The sequence below is a fragment of the Callithrix jacchus genome, chromosome 8 (assembly GCF_049354715.1).
Source record: "Callithrix jacchus isolate 240 chromosome 8, calJac240_pri, whole genome shotgun sequence".
NCBI classification, from domain to species: domain Eukaryota; kingdom Metazoa; phylum Chordata; class Mammalia; order Primates; family Cebidae; genus Callithrix; species Callithrix jacchus.
Genome location: NC_133509.1, coordinates 45,465,001 through 45,487,620, shown reverse-complemented (window position 1 = coordinate 45,487,620; position 22,620 = coordinate 45,465,001). Strand labels below are relative to the sequence as shown.

The following is a 22,620-nucleotide window of genomic DNA, read 5'->3' as shown; positions in this document are numbered from 1 at the left end:
CACCTGGCTAATTTTTGTACTTTTTTTTTTTTTTTTTTTAACTCACTTGGTCGCCCAGACTGGAGTACAGTGGTGCGATCTCGGCTCACTGCAACCTCCACCTCCTGGGTTCAAGCAATTCTCCTGCCTCAGCCCCCCTGAGTAACTGGAACTATGGGCACATTGCCACCATGCCCGGCTAATTTTTGTATTTTTAGTAGAGACGGGTTTTCATCATGTTGGCCAGGTTGGTCTCTATCACCTGACTTGGTGATTCTACCCGCCTTGGCCTCTCAAAGTGCTGGGTTTATAGGCCTGAGCCAGCACTCCAGGCCAATTCTTAGACTTTTTATAGATACAGAGTATCACGATGTTGCCCAGACTGGTCTTGAACTCCTGGATTCCAGAGGTCCTCCCGCCTGTGCCTTTCAAACTGCTAGGATTATAGGGATGAGCCAATGCACTCAGCCTAAGAAAATCTTTCTTCAGTAAAACAATTAAGAAAAAGAAAACATCTTTAACCTTAAAGAAGTTAACTAACAACACATGATTAAATGAACAAAACAGATTAAGAAAACAGAAAGGATATGTCAAAGTTTAAGTTCAAAAGTTCAAAGAAAAAGATGCATAAATCAGAATAACCATCAGTTAGCTAACAACATAACTAAGAATCTAGGTTGCATAAATCTAGAATGTAGGCCCAGTTGCCTGCAAAACTTCAAGATCTGTGGCTCTCAAATGACTTTACATTCTGTGAGTTAAGTATTCCCAGAAGCATCAAATGTTTACTAACTTGATAATGATTACTGTGCATGCAAATATACAAATTAACAAGGAGAGAAAAACAAAACAAATTAACCAGGAGACTTAAGAGAACTGAGCAAAATCGATCTTCATTCTCAAAGTCATGATAAAATAAGGGAAGATCAAGAGCTCAGAAAAAGCCCCAAAACTCCACTTTGACATGAGTTACTACATATACCTGAAAGAAAACATCATCCAATCCACTAATTCCCTTCTTTCTCCAAATCTCAACTCTCCTTCCATTCAGCTCAGCTGGTTTATCAATGGCAATACAATGACTTTGCCTTCTAATTCTCTTCTCTTGCTTCCATCAGCAATATACATAGCCTACACTAGCTGGCATCAGGTTTAGCAATAGTACTGGCTACAAGTTAAAATAGTAAAGTCAGCCAGGCATGGTGGCTTATGCCTGTAATTCCAGAACTTTGGGAGTCCGAGGCAGACGGATCATCTGAGATCAGGAGTTTGAAACCAGCCTGTCCAACATGGTGAAACCCCATCTCTACTAAAAATACAAAAAATTACCCGGGGGAGGTGGTGGGTGCATGCAGTCCCAGTTACTCGGGAGACTGAGGCAGGAGAATTGTTTGAATCCAGGAGACGCAGATTGCAATGAGCCAAGATCGCACCATTGCACTCCAGCTGGAGTGACAAGAGTGAAACTTCATCTCAAAAACAAATGGTAAAGTAGGTGAAGGGTAAGTTTTAGAAAACTAGGCTCACTGTCCCCTGTTCCTATCTGGCCCTGAATTTAGCATCTAGTTTTAACAGTCCAAAAAAAGCAAAACTGCAGTCAGCACCTACAAACAAACCAAGATGAATTAAAAGCTACTTTCTTTCTCTTTTGCTCATTCCTTCTTCTAGAGAATAAGAGCGCAAAATAGATGAAGACAGCATAGAAGAAAACAGAAAAAGGCCAGAGGAGGGCCTTACCAAAACACTAAAAACAGAATTGGTATAGTAGACTACAATTACCATCCTCAAAATTAAGTCTTTAAAAAATTTTCAACTTTGGGAGACCACGGCAGGCAAATCACTCGAAGCTCAAGTGTTTGAGACAAGCCTGGGCAACGTGGCAAAACCACATCTCTACCCAAAAAAAAAAAAAAAAAAAAAAAGACAGTGTCATTGGTTAGACATACAATTTTCAAAATGCAAACCAATCTCTTCAAATGGCTATAGTAATTAGGATTTTCAAAATGTTATGTTTTTGCCCTACCTCCCGCATTTCCTCATCTAACTTCCGCTGCTCCAAAGCTTCCTTCTCTGCTCTCTTGCGGTGCTCCTTCTCCACCTTTTCATATTTCTTCCAGTACAGAAGCATCTCCTTGGTGAGGCGGCGGGCACGAGGCAAGGTTTCCTTACAGTTCTTCTGGGCCTGCAAGGCAGCTCGACGTACCTCCTTCATGCACTGGTGAGCAAGCTGAAAATGACAACAGCATTACAGCAGAAAGGACCCCATATACCAGAGGCTGGTTTTCCCTAAACTCTAAACCACATCATTCCCCAATTTGTTCACAAACCGTCATCCTTGACCACACTTCTTTCTCCTGCAACATGATTAATGTTCTTGTACAGTACTGTGACACAGGCCCAAACCCTGTGGGGTCTGAGATCAGGGATAAGAAATCTATCCAATTTCTATCACCTTAGGAGATGAAAAATTATATATAATGACTAAGAAGGACGTGGGATGTGCTGGGAGGTTACAAAATGTTATTGCACTCATTACCAACAGCTATCACTGCTTATTATATGTTTAGCACCACTTAAAAATATATTAAACGAATTTACTCTTTACAAAAATCCTATGAAGTTGGTATTATCATCACCCTCATTTAAAATTGAGGAAACAAAGAAATTGAATGACTAGCCCAGAGAAACAAAACTAGTAACCTGACCTCATCTGATTCTCACAATTCTTTTTTTTTTTTTTGATCCTCACAATTCTTAAAAGAAGTGGAGTTGGGTGTGGTGGCTCACGCCTGTAATTCCAGCACTTTGGGAGGCCGAGGCAGGTGAATCATGAGGTCAGGAGTTCGAGACCAGCCTGGCCAAAATGGTGAAACCCTGTCTCTACTAAAAATACAAAAAATTAGCCAGGCATGGTGGCGGGAGCCTGTAATCACAGTTACTTGGCAGGCTGAGGCAGGAGAACCACTTGAACCAGGAAGGCGGAGGTTGTAGTGAGCCAAAATTGCGCCATTGCACTCCAGCCGGGGGAACAGTGTAAGACTTCGTCTCAAAAAAAAAAGGCCGGGCACAGTGGCTCATGCCTATAACCCTAGCATTTTTGGAGGCCAAGATGGGTGGATCACTAGGTCAGGAGTTCAAGACCAGACTGGCCAACATGGTAAAACTCCGTCTCTACTAAAAAAAAAAAATACAATTAGCTGAGCATGGTAGCTCATGCCTGTAATCCCAACTACTTGGGAGGCTGAGGTAGGAGAATTGCTTGAACCAGTATCCAGGAGGCAGAGGTTGCAGTGAGCTGAGATCACGCCACTCCATTCCAGCCTGGGTTACAGAGCGAGATTCCATCTCAAAAAAAAACAAACAAGTTGTATGTATTAGCTTCCTCTAAGGGAAGGTATTCACATCATTATTTCTTAGACAAGAAGACTGAAGACAGGAAGATTCTATCATCTGCTCAAGAAATCAGAGTGGGCTATGGTCTTATCCAAAAAGGTTCAAATATCAGAAATGTGAGGAAGTACAATTTTATTTAATAAACAGATTCAGAACACTCAAAAACTCTGTTAGTAACTATTAGATTCATGATCAACAGGTTTGATCATGAATCATAAACAACAGACAAGAGCAGCAAGATGGACCCAAAGAAGAATATATTCCAGCAAATCATGAAATGGAAAATATAAAACTACAATTTTACCTTTCGGCTATTGGTGAGAAACAGGTTACGAGCTGAAGCCTTCTGCTTATTTGCCTAAAATATTTAAAAAATAGTATTTCATTTAGGATTCATATTTGAACTAAAACTATGTAGAATGAATGAATGTATTCAATTCTTAGAGGGTTAGAAAATGTCAAGCCAAGCAAGATACATCACTTCTATAAGTCATCCAGATATACTGTCCCAACATCATACATAAAACTACTAAAGAAGCATCAAGAATAACTCTGTATTGTGGATGCCCTTAAGAAGTCTTCTGTTTACTTTTGAGAAGATATTAGGTTATATGCAAGGCTTGAAGTGGACTAGTAAAATGTTAAAATACCTAAACCTTAGCACTCCCTGATCAAAAACATGTTGCTTACCAGGGCCAATCTGCAAGGCTAAGAGAACAGGGCAGCCAAATAAAGGAATCATTAGGAGAAAGATAAACTAGTCTCCCAGTTTGTGATTCTACCCCACCTTCAGCTGGGACAAATCTGTTGTCATGATTACTCAGTTTCTGCCACTGAGTAAGGCTAATCTTCTCTAAAACTAAACTCCAAGGAAGACCTAACACAAAATGACCCAAGAGCCCACAACCCAGTATCCAGCTATTTGTATTTTCCACTCTAACTAAAGGGGTAAAAAAAAAAGTCAGTACAGAAACCTGACTTCCCATATGTCTATTTAACATGGAAGACACAGAAGAGGCAGAGCCAGGTGATCCTTTCATTACTGAAGAGCGTTCTCCTTAATACTGAAGAAACAATGGGTTCAAAGTGACAAAGAAGGTCTGAAAGCCATTTCTGTAATGTTTGCACATCAGACAGCGAGTTTAAGAAAATATTTGAGCCTTTTATTAAAAAAAAAATCTTAATTATTAAAGAGCTATCATCATTCTGAAGCCAGAAATCTCAAATATTCCCAATAAAAAGTCATTTTTTGGCCAGGCACAATGGCTCACACCTGTAATCCCAGCACACTGGGAGGCCAAGGCGGCTGGATCACGTGAGGTCAGAAGTTCGAGACCAGCCTGTCCAACATGATGAAACCCTGTCCCTACTAAAAATAGTAAACTTAGTAGGGCATGGTGGCACATGCCTGTAATCCTAGCTACTCGGGAGGCTAAGTCAGGAGAACTGCTTGAACCCAGGAGGCAGAGGGTGCAATGAGCTGAGATTGCACCATCGTACTCCAAGCTAGGGACCAGAGTAAGACTCCATCTCAAAAATAATAATAAAATGTCATCAAAATCAAATGAATTAAAAGAGTAAAAATGCTTAAACATGTTTCTTTTAAATCATTCACATTTTATTCTAGTGCCCATGATGATCTAGCAGCATTCAAACGTTTATAAATTCTCTAAGAAATATATCATCTCCTTTTTATTTATTTTATTTTTGAGACAGGGTCTCATTCTGTTACACAGACTAGAGTGCAGTGGTACCATCTCAGCTTGCTGCAGCCTCAACCTCCTGAGCTCAATCTATCCTCCCACCTCAGCCACTTCAGTAGATAGGGCTACAAACGTGCCAGTACACCCAGTTCATTTTTGTAGCTTTTGTAGAGATGGGGTTCCACCATGTTGTCCAGACTGGTCTCAAACTCCTGGGCTCAAGCAATCTACCCGCCTCACCCTTCCAAAGTGCTGGGATTACAGGTGTCACCCATCATGCCTGGCCTCATTTTAGTTTTTTCTAATATCACCTATAAATTGGCTGTCAAGTCTCTACTGTTATATTTAAGAAAACTACATTCTTTCCTGGAAGAAGTTCCCTCCAATTTTTTTTTTTACCAAGGAGTATCCCACAATAACTAATTGTCTTGTGAATTCTGACCACATTCTAGAAGAAACTGTTAACTGAAGAGTACTACGCAGCATTCTCTTAAGTCCAACAGATTAGTTTCCTTTTGAAACTCCTATCTGTGAAAGTATTTAGCTCCCAGAGTTTCTCTTTGGAGGACGGGGAGAGAAAACATTCTGCCAATCTCCGTGTCCTAGAGGCATTCACTTACCTTTGGTAGTTCCTTTTTCACAATGCTGAGCCATACTTTCCTGCGACGAGCATTAAGCTGCTCAATGGATAAGTGCTTTTTCTTGGTGCCAGGAGGAGGTGCATCATGAGAAAACTTGGCAAAGACTTTGGTCTGGTGGTGATGGCGACGAGGGGATTCTTCAGAGGAAAGTTCTTCATCTCTTCGTCTTTTTTTCTTCACTTTTTTCAACTTAGCTGCAAAAGAAACACATGCTAACAAGGTTGCATTTCCACAGGAGATGGTCACAAAGCAACCTCATGACTTAAAAAATGCAAGGTTCTTTCCTTATTCCACCTGACACAACATACATCACTCTAACTCCTTAGGCCCATGAATATTCCTAGAAAAGTAAAGAAAGAAAAACAAGGGAGAAGAAACATACTGATGGATACCTCGCTAACCTGGAAAAGAACACTGGATACTCACTTTGTTTATATGAAAGTGAAATACAAAATAAAAGCTGAGCACCAAATTTCTTTTGAATCTAATAGGTAAGGAAGTGTCTGAAGTATCACAGACTCAAGTAATAGTCAAGTAAGGAAATTTATTTCTACTTGGTGGCAATATCAAGTGGCTATACATCAATGTAATATGGGGAAAACAAGAAAAAAGTATACTTATAAAGTGGATAAAAAAAAATAGAGAAGAAAATATCATACTGACATGTCACTAAGACTTGCAAGACAAAAATACATGAAAAAAAACCTTAATTCAGGATGGTAGAAGGGTGTGGAGGGTGAGAAAACACTAATGAAGATGTGGAAGAAAGAAGGGAAGACCAAAAAGAGCCTTTCTGAGTAGAATTCATATCTTTAGCTTGGGTGCAGTGGCTCACGACTGTAATCCCAGCACTTGGAGAGGCCGAGGCGGGCGATTTACATGAGGTCAAGAGTTCGAGACCAGCCTGACCAACATGGAGAAACCTCGTCTCTACGAAAAATACAAAATTAGCCATGCGTAGTGGCACCTGTAATCCCAGTCACTCAGGAGGCTGAGGCAGAGGAATCACTTGAACCCAGGAGGTGGAAGTTGTTATGAGCCAAGACTGCCCTACTGCACTCCTGCCTGGGCAATGAGTGAAACTCTGTCTCAAACAAAAAAAAAAAAAGAAAGAAAAAAGAAATACAAAAAGTAGCCAGGCATGGTGGCGTGCACCTGTAGTCCCAGCTACTCGGGAGGCTGAGGCATGAGAACTGCTTAAACTCAGGAGAGAAAGGTTGCAGTGAGCTGAGATGGCGCCACTGCACTCCAGCCTGGGCAACAGAGTGAGATTCAATCTCAAAGAAAAAAAAAAAAAAAAAAGAATTCATACTTTCCAGGAAATAAAATTTGCCTTACAAGCATAGTTTGCCAGGCGTGGTGGCTAACGCCTGTAATCCCAGCACTTTGGGAGGCTGAGCTGGGCTGATCACAAGGTCAAGAGATCGAGACCATGCTGGCCAACATGGTGAAACCCTGTCTCTATTAAAAACATACGAAAATCAGATGGGCATGGTGGTATGCGCCTATAGTCCCAGATACCCAGGACAGTGAGGCAGGAGATTCGCTTGAACCCAGGAGGTGGAGGTTGCAGTGAGCCAAGATCCTGCCACTGCACTCCAGCCTGGAAACAGAGCGAGACTCTGCCTCAAAAAAAAAAAAAAAAAACCACAAAGATAAGTTTAAAACTTTCTCTTTCAGTTTCCTTCCTGATATCCAGCTGCTCAGAGCTCAGTGAGAGAGGAAAGGACATTTCCTGGCAAACATGCAAACACTACAGGATCTATTTTAAATCACCTCAGAGAGCAACAATGCTAACTTATTCCAAACACTTCAGGTTACTTTTCATACTTCTCTGTGCATAATCAACTTCCTATCCCAGAACACTTGCAATATTTGCAGAGTGTAGAAGAAAAACAGAATAATAAACTAATTCTGCCTAAACCTTTAGCAAGGAATGTGTACTTAAGTCTTTCCAATTCTAAAAAAGACTATAAGCCAAATATGAATTAAGGTTAATAATACTGTCTAGCCTTTCTATCTGTGGGTACCATATCATGGTTTCAACCAACCGAGGATCAAAAATATTCAAGAAAAAAAAAAAAAGAATGGTTGCAGCAGCTGTATACTGACTATGTACAATATAGGATAACAAGTATTTACATAGCATTTACACTGTATTAGGTATTATAAGTAATCCAGAGATGACTTAAAGTATAGGAGAGGATGTGGACAGGTCATATGCAAATACTACACCATTTTATATAAGGAACTGCAGCATCTCTGGACTTTGCTGTCTGCTGAGGGTCCAGAATCCAATCACCCATGGATATCAAGGAACAATTATTACTAATTAGAAAGGAGAGACTTGTACTTGTTATTAATTAGGAGAGACTACAGTTTTTCAGGTAAGCAAGTTTCTACCATATGGACTGCATATAAAGTCCAAATGTACCAGTAGGCCACATGCAATTCTGAAACTCAAAATGAACATATGTGGAAGGCAGTTCGATATGCTCACCTTTAAGTTTCTTTTCCTCCTTGAATTTCTTTTTTTTGGGTCCAAGTAGGTGTCGTTGTTGCTCATAGAAAGGGTCGTATGTGGAGAGCAGGCCTGCACTGTAGTACTGATACTGCTGCAACTGAAGCAGGCAAAGACCATGATGGGCCTGTTTTCTACAATACAGCCTTCAAATCATCTTTACTACAGAAAACTGAGCCAGAGGAAATCACAGCTCCTAAATACAGTATTCTTCCCCAAAAGAGATCAGTAACATTTAGCATATCAAAGGGAATCACTTCCTTAACTTCAAAACAAAATGAGTTCAACTCCTATATGTGTTAACAGGTCACTGAAAATAATTTAAGAAAGGAAAACTCTATGTTGCTGAATTTCTACCAGAATACTTACTTAAATCTGACATATACTGAGACAAGCAATTAATTCCTTGCAGAAATGTCTCCCCTTGGAAATTCACCACCAAGAAATAAACCACATTTCTATCACAGGTCCTCAAATTTACTGAGGTTCCACAAGCTTTTCTTTTTTCTCTCTCTCTCTCTTCATCTCCCACTAAGAAAGTGCCTACTATAGTGCCTCTGTTGCCAGGCTAGAGTACAGTGGCACAATCTAGGCTCACTGCAACCTCCACCTCCTGGGTTCAAGCAATTCTCGTGCCTCAGCCTCCCAAGTAGCTGGGATTACAGGCACACACCACGACGCCCAGCTAATTTTTGTATTTTCAGTAAAGACAGGGTTTTACCATGTTAGCTAGGATGGTCTTGATCTTCTGACCTTGTGATCTGCCTGCCTCAGCCTCCCAAAGTGTTGGGATTACAGGCGTGAGCCACTGTGCCCAGCACCTCATGCGTGCTTTTCTACTAGTCATATGTCTGCTTGGAATACTTACCAGTCATCCCAAATCTTGAAACTTTCAAGTCTTTTCTCTCTTCATCTCCCACTAAGAGTCTGCTATTAATATAGATAGTGCCTACATTGCCAGAATTCTAACATATGAATAACATAATTCTTTTCATCTAGGAAGTGGCAAGTAAATGCTTTCAAATATTTCACTTAAATTAATCCCAAAATCTCATATTAATTTTGTGTCACATGTTACTTATGCATAAATACAAATTCAAATTAGGTGGCCCATTGTTAAATCTCTTTCCTGGATTATAGCCAAATACATTATCCAAGTACTGAAATAAGACTGAAAAATTAACATGGAGAACTATCTATTACAATGCCCTCTGTTAAAAATCAAAATTATATTAGCATGCACTGAGCTGCATACTTAAAGTCTGAGAACGTTCCTATACGTATGTTTTAGTTGAATTTAACAAACAAGCAAACCAGGAATGGTGGCTCAGCTGGGCATTGTGGCTCACGCCTGTAATCCCAACCCTTTGGAAGGCCAAGGTAGTCAGATTATTTGAGGTCAAGAAGTCAAGACCAGCCTGGCCAACATGGTGAAACCACATCTCTACCAAATATACAAAAATTAGCCAGGCATGGTGGCCGGCTTCTGTAGTCCCAGCTACTTGAAAGACTGAGGTGGATTTCCCTGAACCCAGGAGGCAGAGGTTGCAGTGAACCGAGGTCACGTCACTGTATTCTAGTATAAGTGACAGAGCGAGACTCTGGCTCAAAAATAAAAATAAAAATAAATAAACATAAGAAAAGCAAATACTTGGAGCACCAAGTTCCTGAGTGCTAGAGTTTAAGGAGGAAGGAACTTTTTATATCAAAATGATCAGATAATCTATTGACCACATTTACAGGTTTATAAGGTTCAGCATATTATTTATTCCAATGTCTCTGCACTAAGTTTGGACTTTAACTAAAAGCTAGAAAATTCTTAGGTCTTCAAATATACTACCGCTCATTATGTACAACATTCCACACTTGCAGAAATAGTCAGAAGGCTTTGGTAACAGCGTTCAAATAGTTGTCACTTAAAACTATCATCATTTTAATGTTAGTGTATGAAGATTTTTCCAAGAAACACTACTGCCAAAGAGTAACTGCATGAATAAGCAGCACTAGAATGTAAACATTCTGGCAGTTCCTCAACAGTCTAAGCATGGAGTTTCCATATGATCCAGCAATTTCTCTGGTAAGTATATAATCAAGAGAAATAAAAACACATCCACACAAAATCTGTACATAAATCTTCATAGCAGCATTATTCAAAATAGCCAAAAAGTAGAAATATGCTAATCATAGATCACGAACTGAACAAGGCATATATAAAATAAGGTATAAATACAATGGAATACTTGCAAAAAAAGGAAATGAAATACTGATACATGATATAGTATGAATCAATCTTGAAAATATTACATTAAGTGGGAGAAGCTGGACACAACCACATGTCGTATGACTCCATTTGTATTCAATGTCTAGAATAGGCACATTTACAGAAACAGAGTGGATTGGGCTGGGCATGGTGGCTCACCCCTGTAATTCCAGCACTTTGGGAGGCCAAGGCAGGAGGATCACCTGAGGTCAGGAGTTTGAGACCAACCTGGCCAACATGGTGAAACCTCGTCTTTACTAAAAATACAAAACATAAGCCAGGCATGGTGGCACACGCCTGTAAATTCCAGCTACTTGGGAGGCTAAGGTAGGAGAATCCCTTGAACCTATGAGGTGGAGGCTGCAGTGAGCCAAGATTGCGCCACTGCACTCCAGCCTGGTCAACAAAGCAAGACTGTCTCAAAAAAAAAAGGAAAAGAAAAAAACAGAGTGTATTAGTAGTTGTCTGGGGCCGAGGGATAGATAGAATGAGGGGTAACAGCTGAGAAGCATGCGTTTCTTTATGAGGTAATGTAAATGTTCTGGAATTAGACAGTAATGCTAGTCACACAACTCTATGAATATATTAAAAAAACACTGAATTGCACACTTTATAAGGCTAAAGTTCGGTTATGTCAATTATATCTCAATAAAGCTATTCCATCGCTACCTAAACATGAAGTTAAAATGATGCATCTTTTTGAAGAACATATATATTTTTTAGTCTAGTACATCTGAAGTATTAGTTTAATTTCATGAATTCTGAGAATTTTAGGAAATTTTATTTACATTTTTTGAGACAGTATTTTGCTCTGTCGCCCAGGCTAGAGTGCAGTGGCACACTCCTGGCTCACTGCAACCTCCCCTTCCTGGGTTCAAGCGATTCTCCTGCCTCAGCCTCCCGAGTAGCACGGATTATAGGCGTCCTTCACAACTTCCAGCTAACTTTTTGTATTTTTAGTAGAGATGGGGTTTCACCATGTTGGCCAGGCTGGTCTTGAACTCCTGACCTCAAGTGATCTGTCCACCTAAGACTCCCAAAGTGCTGGGATTAAAGGCATGAACCACCACACCCAGTCAGGAATTTTTTTTTTTAAGTTCCAGGGTACATGTGCAACATGTGCAGGTTTGTTACACAGGTAGACAGACATGTGCCATGGTGGTTTGCACAACCTGTCATCTAAGTATTAAGCCCAGCACACATTGGCTATTTTTCCTGATGCTCTCCCTCCTCCTGCAACCACCTGCCCAAGCCCCAGCATGTCCTGTTCCCCTCCCTGTGTCCATGTGTTCTCATTGTTCAGCTCCCACTTACTGCTGAGGATAATGATTTCTAGCTCCATAAAATGAAGTATCTTTAATAACTATAAACCAGAGGGTGAATCCTCCAATATGAAGTGTTCCTCCTGAAACTCTTACCTCCTTGTCTTTACTATACTTATTTTGGTGAACTTTCTTATATTTGTGTAGTCGAAGCATGTTGTGAAGTTCTTCTCTGCTGAGATTGAGTTCTTCTTCCTCATCATCATCTTCACTTTGAGAATCAGCCTCGCTGGATTCATCACTTAGCAGAATGCTCTGAAAAGGGTTAGAACAGAAATGTATCTTTTACTGTGAAGGAATTCCATTTATAATCCAAGCAGTTTTTCCCAGATGACAACAATGAAAAAACATCAGAAAGACAGTCATTCCAGTTCCCCTTATGATATGCTTTATTAATTCAACTGAAAGACACTAAGGATAACAATTAAACTTAACAAATACAAAATAAAATGCAATAAACCATGGGATATGCTACCAGCAAGAAGGTTAAAAATTTCTCTGAATACTTACATAAGTATAAACACTATATACATATCATATACATACAAACTATATATATATGCCAAAAACCAAGGCAAGAAAACAAAACGATGGCCAGGCGCAGTGGCTCACACCTGTAATGCCACCCTTTGAGGAGGGTGGATCACGAGATCAGGAGATGGAGATCATCCTGGCTAACACCGTGAAACCCCGTCTCTATGAAAACTGGGCATGGTAGTTTGCGCCTGTAGTCCCAGCTACTTGGGAAGCTGAGGCAGGAGAATTGCTTAAACCCAGGAGGTGAGGTTGCAGTGAGCTGAGATCACACCACTACATTTCAGCCTGGGCAACAAGAGCGAGACTCTATCTCAAAAAACCAAACCAAACCAAAACAAAAAAAAAAAACAACTACCTATAAGGTATAAAGAAATATAATAGAGGACCAGGCGCGGTGGCTCACGCCTGTAATCCCAGCACTTTGGGAGGCTGAGGCGGGTAGATCACGAGGTCAAGAGATCAAGACCATCCTGGTCAACATGGTGAAACCCCGTCTCTACTACAACTACAAAAAATTAGCTGGGCTTGGTGGCGCGTGCCTGTAATCCCAGCTACTCAGGAGGCTGAGGCAGGAGAATTGCCTGAACTTAGTAGGCGGAGGTTGCGGTGAGCCGAGATCGCGCCATTGCACTCCAGCCTGGGTAACAAGAGCAAAACTCCGTCTCAAAAAAAGAAAAGAAATATAGAAAGCAAGCTGTAATGGCCCAAAAGGAGAAACGACCCAAATATCCATTTATTGATAAATGGATAAGTAAAATGTGGAATATGCAGATAATGAAATATAATTCAGCCATGAAAAGGAATAAAGCATTAATAGGTGCCACAATATGAAGAATCTTGAAAATATTATGCTAAATTAAAGTAGCCAGTCATAAAAGGTCACGTTATCATAGGATTCAATTTGTATAAAATGTCTAGGCTGGGAGTGGTGGCTCATACCTGTAATCTCAACACTTTGGCAGGCCTAGGCAGCCTCCTGCTTGAGGCTAGGAGTTCGACACCAGCTTGGGCCACCTAGCAAGTTATCTTCTCTACAGAAAAAGGCATGTGCCTATAATGCCAACTACTTGGAAGACAGAGGAGGGAGGACTGCTTGACCCCAGGAGTCTGAGGATGCAGTGAGCTATGACTGCACCACTACACTCCAACCTGGGAGACAGAGCAAGAGCCTGTCTCTTAAAAAGAAAAAAAAAATCACCGATGAGCCACATCAATACAGACAAAGAGCAGATTAGTAGCTGCCAAGGGACAGAGAAAACAGAAAATGGAGAGTGACTGTTAGTCGCACACGGCGGCTCAAGCCTGTAATCTCAGCACTTTGGGAAGCTGAGGTAGGCGGATCACAAGGTCAGGAATTCGAGACCAGCCTGGCCAAGATGGTGAAACCCTGTCTCTACTAAAAATACAAAAATTAGCTGGACATGGTGGCATGCGCCTGTAGTCCTACCTACTTGGGAGGCTGAGGCAGAAGAAGTGCTTCAACCCAGGAGGTAAAGGTTGAAGTTAGCTGAGATGGCACCACTACACTACAACCTGGGCAACAGAGCAAGACTCCTTCTCAAAAAAAAATGAGAGAGAGAAAAGAAAATGGAGAGCAACTGCTAATGGGTACAGGGTTCATTATAGAATGTTAAAAAGGTTGTAAGATTAAATTGTAATGATGGGTATACAACTTAGTAAATATACTAAAAACTACTAAATTTGGCCGGGTGCGGTGGCTCAAGCCTATAATCCCAGCACTTTGGGAGGCCGAGGTGGGTGGATCACGAGGTCAAGAGATCAAGACCATCCTGGTCAACATGGTGAAACCCCGTCTCTACTAAAAATACAAAAAAAATTAGCTGGGCATGGTGGCGCGTGCCTGTAATCCCAGCTACTCAGGAGGCTGAGGCAGGAGAATTGCCTGAACCCAGGAGGCGGAGGTTGCAGTGAGCCGAGATCGCGCCATTGCACTCCAGCCTGGATAACAAGCACGAAACTCCGTCTCAAAAAAAAAAAAAAAAAAACTACTAAATTTTACCCTTTAAAAGGGTATATTTGGCCAGGCATGATGGCTCACACCTGTAATTCCAGCACTTTGAGAGGTTGAGGTGGGCAGATTGCTTGAGCTCAGGAGTACGAGACCAGGCTGTGCAACACGGCGAAACCCCATCTCTACAAAAAATTACTTGAACATGGCAGTGTGGGCCTGTCCTGCTTTGAAGGGGTAAGACTGGATGATCACTAGAGCTTAGGAGGTCAAGGCTGCACTAAGCTGAGATTGCACCACCGTACTCTAACCAGGGTGAAAAAATGAGACTCTGTCTCAAAAACAAAGACAAATAAATAATAAAATGAAAAGGTGAATTTTATGGCAATGAATTATACCTCAAATTTTCAAAACATGACAGCGAAGCATAACAATTTCTCCATTTCCAACAGTCTAAAGTGTCACTAATAGCAAGCAAATTGGACCTTTTACATAAGCCTTTTGAAGGACCTAGTGATAATAATAAAGGGTTTTAATTGCTTTTGAGTCTTCATATAAAAAGTATAAAAGAGAAATAATTAGTTTCAATAAAACAAATATTATCCTTAATTCAGATTGGCCACTGACAGTAATCTTCTAAGAGTATAAATGAGATTCACGAACTCTTCACTTGTAAACACTCCAATGGATTATTACTACAATTAGAGTAAAATACAAGTTTCCTAACACAGTGAACAACGCCCTAGGTGATCATAATCTTGTAACCTCAGCTTCTACTATCTTCCTCATTCACTGTACTTTAGCTATATTAGCCTTCTTTTTCTGCCAAACTTAGTAAGTTGTTTCTTTTCTCAGGACTTTTGAAGTTGTTTCTTCTGACTGGAATGCTATTATTACCTTAGATATAACATGGTTCTTAGGTCGCGCACAGTGGCTCACACCTGTAATCATAGCACTTTGGCAGGCTGAAGCAGGTGGATTACCTGAGGCTGGGAGTTCAAGACCATTCTGGCCAACATAGTGAAACCCCATCTCTACTAAAAATACAAAAAATTAGCCAGGTACAGTGGCAACACGCCTATAATCCCAGCTACTCTGGAGCCTGAGGCAGGAGAATCACTTGAATCCAGGCGGCAGAGGTTGCCGTGAGCTGAGATCACACCACTGCACTCCAGCCTGGGCTATAGAGCAAGACTTCATCTCAAGGAAAAAAAAATGGTTCTCTGTGATCATTCAGAATCAGTTAAAGTATTACCTCTTTAAAGAAGCCATGTTTACTTACTTGTTTACAGGCTTGTAACTGTCTGCCTCCTTTAGAATGTAAGCACCACTGGGCAGGAAACTTGTCTGACCATAATAGTACCTGGCACATCCACATGGATGCACTAAATCAGTATTTGTTAAATGACTAAACTATTTAGGATCTTATGGAAGATAGATTAATATTCCGATTATGTGACCCAATGAGGGCAAACACTTCATCTTACAAATTTTTGTACTTCCTTTCCCTTTAGTACTTTTTAACAGGTTAAGCATCCCTATTCCAAAAACACAAATTACTCCAAAATCTGAAAGGTTCTGTGCACCAGTAAGATGCCACAAGTGGAAAATTCCACACCTAACCTCATGTGACAGGTCACAGTCAAAACACAGGTGTACAACACCGAATTTATTTGGCATCCCCAAGGGAAAAATATAATTACAATTACCTTCAGGCTATGTATATAAGGTGTATATAAAACATAAATGAAGGCTGGGTGTCATGGCTCACGCCTGTAATCTCAGTACTTTGGGAGGCCAAGGTAGGTGGATTACCTGAGGTCAGAAGTTCGAGACCAGCCTGATCAACATGGTGAAACCCTATCTCTACTGAAAATACAAAATATTAGCCAGGTGTCATGGCAGGCGCCTATAATCCCAGCTACTTGGGAGGCTGTGACCCAGGAGGTGAAGGTTGCAGTGAGCCAATAGTGCCACTGTACTCCAGCTTGGGCAACAGAGTGAGACTCTGTCTCAAGCAAACAAACAAACAAAAAAAACCATAAATGAATTTGGTGTTTATTAACTTGGGTTCCATCTCTAAACCATATTATTGTGCATTGCAAATATTAAAAAAAAAAAAAAACTGAGGCCAGGTGTAGTGGCTCATACCTGTAATCTCACCACCTTGGGAGGCCGAGGCGCAGAGATCACCTGAGGTCAGGAATTCGAGACCAGCCTACCTAATATAGTGAAACCCTGTTTCTACCAAAAACACAAAAAAATTAGCCAGGCATGGTGGCACATGCCGGTAATCCCAGCTACTAAGGAAGCTGAGGTAGGAGAATCGCTTGAACCCAGCAGGTGGAGGTTACAGTGAGCCAAGATTGCCCCACTGCACTCCAGCTTGGGCAACAAGAGCGAAACTCCATCTGAAACAAACAAACAACAACAACAAAAAATCTGAAACACGTCTGGTCTCAAGCATTTCAGATAAGAGATATTCAACCTGTACTCATTCATGTTTGCTAAAATGACTTCACTGAATCCTTCAAATTTTGTCAACAATATCTTCAAAAAACCAAATCCAGCATAAAAGACTCATATTTGAAAAACTGTCTATCTGCCTAAATGAGTTGATAACTTTCCCATCTATCAGTAACTTTAGTAGACTATCTGCATTGTAAACACTCTGCCTTATCTCTTACCTTTAGCCACTTTCTGCTTTTCTTCAGCTTAGAGAAATTATATAAATTCCCCTTATCACATTTTGATTCTGTATAAAGAAACACAAAGAATAAAAAAATTTAAGGATGACTGCCCCAAGATAAGTGATAGTCCAAAGAGGGATCTCACACAACACTGACCTGACTGTAGAACACCATTCAGAGAATATGTGTTTAACATTCCAGAACTGCCTGCTCCAGAAGTTTCACCAAGCAATGAATTTGGAGGTTCTTCCTTAACTTGTATTAAGGGATCCCCAGACTGGGGCAATAAGGGATTACTGTCATCCAGTCCATCTTCACTGTCATCACTATAAATTGAAGAATGAGTCCACAATTACAACTGACCCAGCAAAATATTATAACTTAAAGTTAACAGAAATGGACACTTTACAGAAGAAACTGATCCTCTGAAATAAGCTGTTTTCATATGAAAAAGGCAAAAGAAAATATCAAATATAAAAATCATAAGATACTTTAATCCTATAAAATCTATAAGGATGGTGGAAATCAGGAATTTGGTAAAACACACTGCAAAGATACAATAACATACCTAGAAATATTCCTGTTGAAGATGGCTGATGTTTGTCGCAGGAAATGGTCCAACCGGAGGGCCCTCTCCAAGTACTGAAGATACAGGGGCTTTGCCAGCTCAGTGCAGCCGCCATCATCCCTGGCACCCAACTCTGAGGCCATAGAACAAATCTGTCTTCATGCACAAGGACCTCTGACTGCACGGCTGCAGAACAGAGATAAGAAGTGAAAGATGAAATTACTATTCATTCTCCCTTTCTCTTGCCTGCTTGCTCCCAACGTGAAGAGAAATCAGACCTTCTAGAACACAAGACACTGAGAAGACAGGACGTCTGCAGAAAGATCATGCGAAAGCTCTCGTTTCGTAAAGCAAAGGCAGAAGTTAAAAGGATACGAAAAACATCAAAGTACAACAGCAACATGGTTACATTTCACAATGAAAATCCGTATTACACTTTTTCAAAAACAGTATCACGCAGTGGCTCACGCCTGTAATCCCAGCACTTTGGGAGGCTGAGGCGGGTGGATCACGAGGTCAAGAGATCAAGACCATCCTGGTCAACATGGTGAAACCCCGTCTCTACTAAAATACAAAAAATTAGCTGGGCATGGTGGCGCGTGCCTGTAATCCCAGCTACTCGGGAGGCTGAGGCAGAAGAATTGCCTGAACCCAGGAGGCGGAGGTTACGGTGAGCCGAGATCGCGCCACTGCACTCCAGCCTGGGTAACAAGAGCGAAACTGTCTCAAAAAAAAAAAAAATGTATACCCACTTCCTTTATTCCTTTCAATAAACAATTACCTAAAACTATGAATAAACAACTATCCAAATCTATACCCCAAGCTCACTGTTGGGCACCTCAGAAAGGAAAGTACTATAGGAGCACTCGTCCTCAGCATCATCTTCAAAATAGATGCTCTCCTGTTTATTTTGTATTCATATTTGTACATACATGTAAGGTACCTTATTTAAAAAGGAATAGATTTATCGGCAAAGTATTTTACTATCCTTTGTAAAAATGCCATAATGAGTAAAATTTAGAAATGATTTAGAAAACTGGAGCAAAAAGGCTAGAATGCAATGGCATGATCTTGGCTCACTGCAACCTCCGCCTTCCATGTTCAAACAATTCTCCTGCCTCAGCCTCCAGAGTAGCTAGGATTACAGATGCCCGCCACCACACCCAGTTAAGTTTTGCATTTTTAGTAGAGACAGGAAAGGAAACTCCTGACCTCAGGTGATCCACCCACCTCGCCTCCCATACAGGCATGAGCCAACGCACCCGGCCCCATAAATTATTTTATTAAAAGTTCCTAAAACAAACTAAGTGAGGCCGGGTGTGGTGGCTCATACCTGCAATCCCAGCACTTTGGGAGGCGGAGGCAGGCGAATCACTCTCTGAGGTTAGGAGTTCAAAACCAGCCTGACCAACATGCTGAAACCCTATCTCTACAAAAATACAAAAATTAGCCAGATACGGTGGCAGGCGCCTGTAATCCCAGCTACTTGGGAGGCTGAGGCAGGAGAATCTCTTGAACCAGGAAGGAGGAGACTGCAGTGAGATGAGGAGGTTGCAGTGAGCCGAGACTGTGCCATTGCACTCCAGTGTGGGCAACGAGAGTGAAACTCCATCTCAAAAAAAAAAAAAAAAAAAAAAAAAAACCTAGCCTGGTGTAGTGGCTCATGTCTATAATACTAATACTTTGGGAGGCTGAAGCAGGCGGATCACAAGGTCAGAAATTTGAGACCAGCCTGGCCAACATAGTGAAACCCCATCTCTACTAAAAATACAAAAAATTAGCGGAGCATGGTGGCACATGCCTGTAATCCCAACTACTCAGGAGGTTGAGGCAGGAGAATCACTTAAACCCTGGAGGGAAAGGTTGTGGTAAGCTGGGATCGCACCACTGCACTCTAGCCTGGGTTACAGAGAGACTCGTTTCAAAAAAACAAAACAAAACAAAACTAAGTGATAAGCTTTAAAGGAAGTCAAGGCAGTCATACATCTTTGAGTTGTCTTCTCTTATTTTTACAGTTTTCTAATACAATCTTTCTACCTAAAAGAGTGTATCTTCTAGAAAAAGAAAAAAGGAGAAAAATATTCATGGCTGACCATAAAAAGTTCCAGACATGAAATCAAAAGCACAAAAGATAAAAAATTAGACCATACAAATTAAAAATATGTACATTTTAAAAGGTATCATTAAGAAAATTAAGACTAACCAGGCATAGTTGCTCATGCCTATAATCCCAGCACTCTGGGAGACTGAGCTGAAAGGATCACTTGAGCCCAGGAGAACAAGATAAACATATTGAGAACCCCTTTCTATAAAAAAATTTACAATTAACTGGGCATGGTGGCACAGGCCTCTGGCTAACTATTCGGGAGGCTGAAGCGGAAGAATCACTTATTCCCCAGGAGGTTGACGCTACAGTGAGCCAAGATCGTGCCACTGCACTCCAGCCTGGGTGACAGCAAACAAAAAAAGAAAAGGAAGGAAAGAAATTGAAGACAAGCCACAGATTAGAAGATACTTGCAAGTCATCTATCTGATAAAGGTCTTGTATCCACATAAACAACTTTTTTTTACACAGTTGTCTGCGTGTATATGTAACTCTTACAACTCAGTAAGATAACCCCAATTTAAAATTGGGCAAAAGACTGTGAACAGACATTTTACCAAAGATGTATGACTACATAATAGACACATGAAAAAATGCTGAACATCAATAAATTAAAATTATAACAACATACTACTTTATACCCACTAGAATAAAAGAAAAGATAGGCTAGATACAATGGCTCACACCTATAATCCCAACATTTTAGGAGGCTGAAGTGGGTGGATCACTTGAGCCCAGGAGTTTGAGACCAGCCTGGTCAACAGAGCAGGATCCCGTCTCTACAGAAAATTAAAAAATTAGTCAAGCATGTTGATGCATGCCTATAGTGCCAGCTACTCAAGAGCCTGAGGCAAGAAGATTGCTTGAGCCCAGGAAGTCAAGGCTTCAGTGGGCTATCATTGTGCCACTGCACTCCAGCCTGGAGTAAGACCATGTCTCAAAAAAAAAAAAAAAAAAAGACAGAGAGAGGGAAAGAAAAAGGTAGGAAAGAAAAACGTTCCGAACTCCCATTGTGGTGATAGTTGTAAATTTACCAACAGTCACTGAACTATATATTTTATTTAAATTAGGTGGATTTCAGAGTATGAAAACTGTCAGTCTTGGTAATAAAAAGGAAAAAAATGTTCAAAAAATACTTTTGGCCAGGTGCAGCGGCTGAAGCTTGTAATCCCAGCACTTTGGGAGGTGAGGGAGAAGGACTGCTTGAGCTCAAGAGTTCAAGACCAGCCTGAGTAACACAGTGAGACCTCATCTCTACAAAAAAATTAAAAGATCAGGGCCAGGCGTGGTGGCTTACACCTATAATCCCAGCACTTTGGGAGGCTGAGGTGGGTGGATCACGAGGTCAAGAGATCGAGACCACCCTGGTCAACAAGATGAAACCCCGTCTCTACTAAAAAAAATACAAAAAATTAGCTGGGTGTGGTGGCGCATGCCTGTAGTCCGAGCTACTCCGGAGGCTGAGGCAGGAGAATTGCTTGAACCCAGAAGGCGGAGGTTGCAGTGAGCCAAGATCACGCCATTGCACTCCAGCCTGGGTAACAACAGTGAAACTCCGTCTCAAAAAAAAAAAAAAAATTAAAAGATCAGCTGAGCGTGGTGGCATGCGCCTGTAATCCCAGCTACTTGGGAGGCTGAGGAGGGAAGATGATTTGGCCCAGGAGGCTGACCTCAGTGAGCCATGAATGCACCTTTGTACTCCAGCCTGAGTAACAGAGTGAAACTCTGTTTAAAAAAATCAAAAAACAAAAAACTTTAAATTTCACCTTTTCAAAGTGAGACTTAACATGTACCCACTCCAGAAGATTTCAAAGAAATTGGTTCTTAAAATAAAACAAAACTCCCTTAATTAGAGAACAACAAATAATTCATCTTAATATATGTATAATTAAGTAAAAGTACTCTGCTTGGCTCCGTCCCAAGGTTTTATTACAGAACAATTAATCTCATGTTCTATTTTACCTCAAAATGAAAATGACACTAATTAAGGAGGTATGACTACAAAGTAACACTGAGTGATTCAAAATAAATGGAATATTTTGAAAACTTATTCCTCAGTATCTATGTGAGTATAAAATCAAAACCAATCTGTTGAGGAAAGATCACAGTTACTTCTAATCTTACAATGCTCAATACATACTCTGTTGCAACACCCAGTATATATCAATCCTTTCAACTGATTCATCCCAGAAATCACCTTTGCAGCTTATCACCACTGATGGCTGAAATGACAGCTGCAAGGCATTCACTTATGTCCATAATTCCACCAAAAAAAGGTGCTGCAAGCACAAAATTCTCCACAAGAAGTCTTATGATATCTGGAGAACCAAGTTATATTATTTTTTCAAGTGTTCAATTTTTCTCTTTATCACCAGTAAAACATAAAAACAAAATATACCTAACATAAAACTTACCATTTTAACCATTTGTAAGTATACAGTTCAGTGGCATTACGTACATTCCCAATGTTACGCAACCATTACTACCGTCCACATTTTTTTTTTTGAGACAGTCTCCCTCTGTCACCCAGGCTGGAGTGCAGTGGTGTAATCGCAGCTCACCAGAACCTCCACCTCCTAGGTTTAAGCAATTCTCTCATCTCAGCCTCCCAAGTAGCTGGGACTACAGTTGCACGCCATCATGTCCGGCTAATTTTTGCATTTTTGGCAGAGATGGAGTTTTACCATGTTGGCCAGGCTGGTCTTGAACTCCTGGTCTCAAGTGATCCACCTGCGTAAGCCTCTCAAAGTACTGGGATTATAGGTATGAGCCACCCACTGAGCCAAAAATTATTTTTTAATCACCTTTTAAAATTGTTGGCCTCTCAATTCAGCCTATTCTTTATTAGTCTGTTAAAAGGCTGCTATAATAACCACTTTCATCTCCTCTATGTGTCTCTCATTCTCTACAAGAAAACTGCATGGCCACCTACC

At 40.8% G+C, this 22,620-nt stretch overlaps 1 protein-coding gene across 4 annotated transcripts in view; it reads right to left on the bottom strand.

Annotated features, from left to right (window-relative positions):
• INO80 (INO80 complex ATPase subunit) overlaps positions 1–22,620 on the bottom strand; it is a 134,614-nt gene that overhangs the window by 93,732 nt on the left and 18,262 nt on the right. For all 4 annotated transcript variants that reach the window (XM_035259798.3, XM_035259801.3, XM_078334318.1 and 1 more), the window contains exons 2-9: positions 17,584–17,769; positions 17,172–17,341; positions 17,013–17,080; positions 11,916–12,074; positions 8,217–8,337; positions 5,696–5,910; positions 3,677–3,730; positions 2,003–2,206 (exon numbers count right to left, since the gene is read on the bottom strand). In XM_035259798.3, coding sequence (XP_035115689.1) covers positions 2,003–2,206; positions 3,677–3,730; positions 5,696–5,910; positions 8,217–8,337; positions 11,916–12,074; positions 17,013–17,080; positions 17,172–17,341; positions 17,584–17,726 — 1,134 coding nt within the window. In that variant the 5' untranslated portion in view covers positions 17,727–17,769. The remainder of the gene's footprint in view (positions 1–2,002; positions 2,207–3,676; positions 3,731–5,695; positions 5,911–8,216; positions 8,338–11,915; positions 12,075–17,012; positions 17,081–17,171; positions 17,342–17,583; positions 17,770–22,620) is intronic.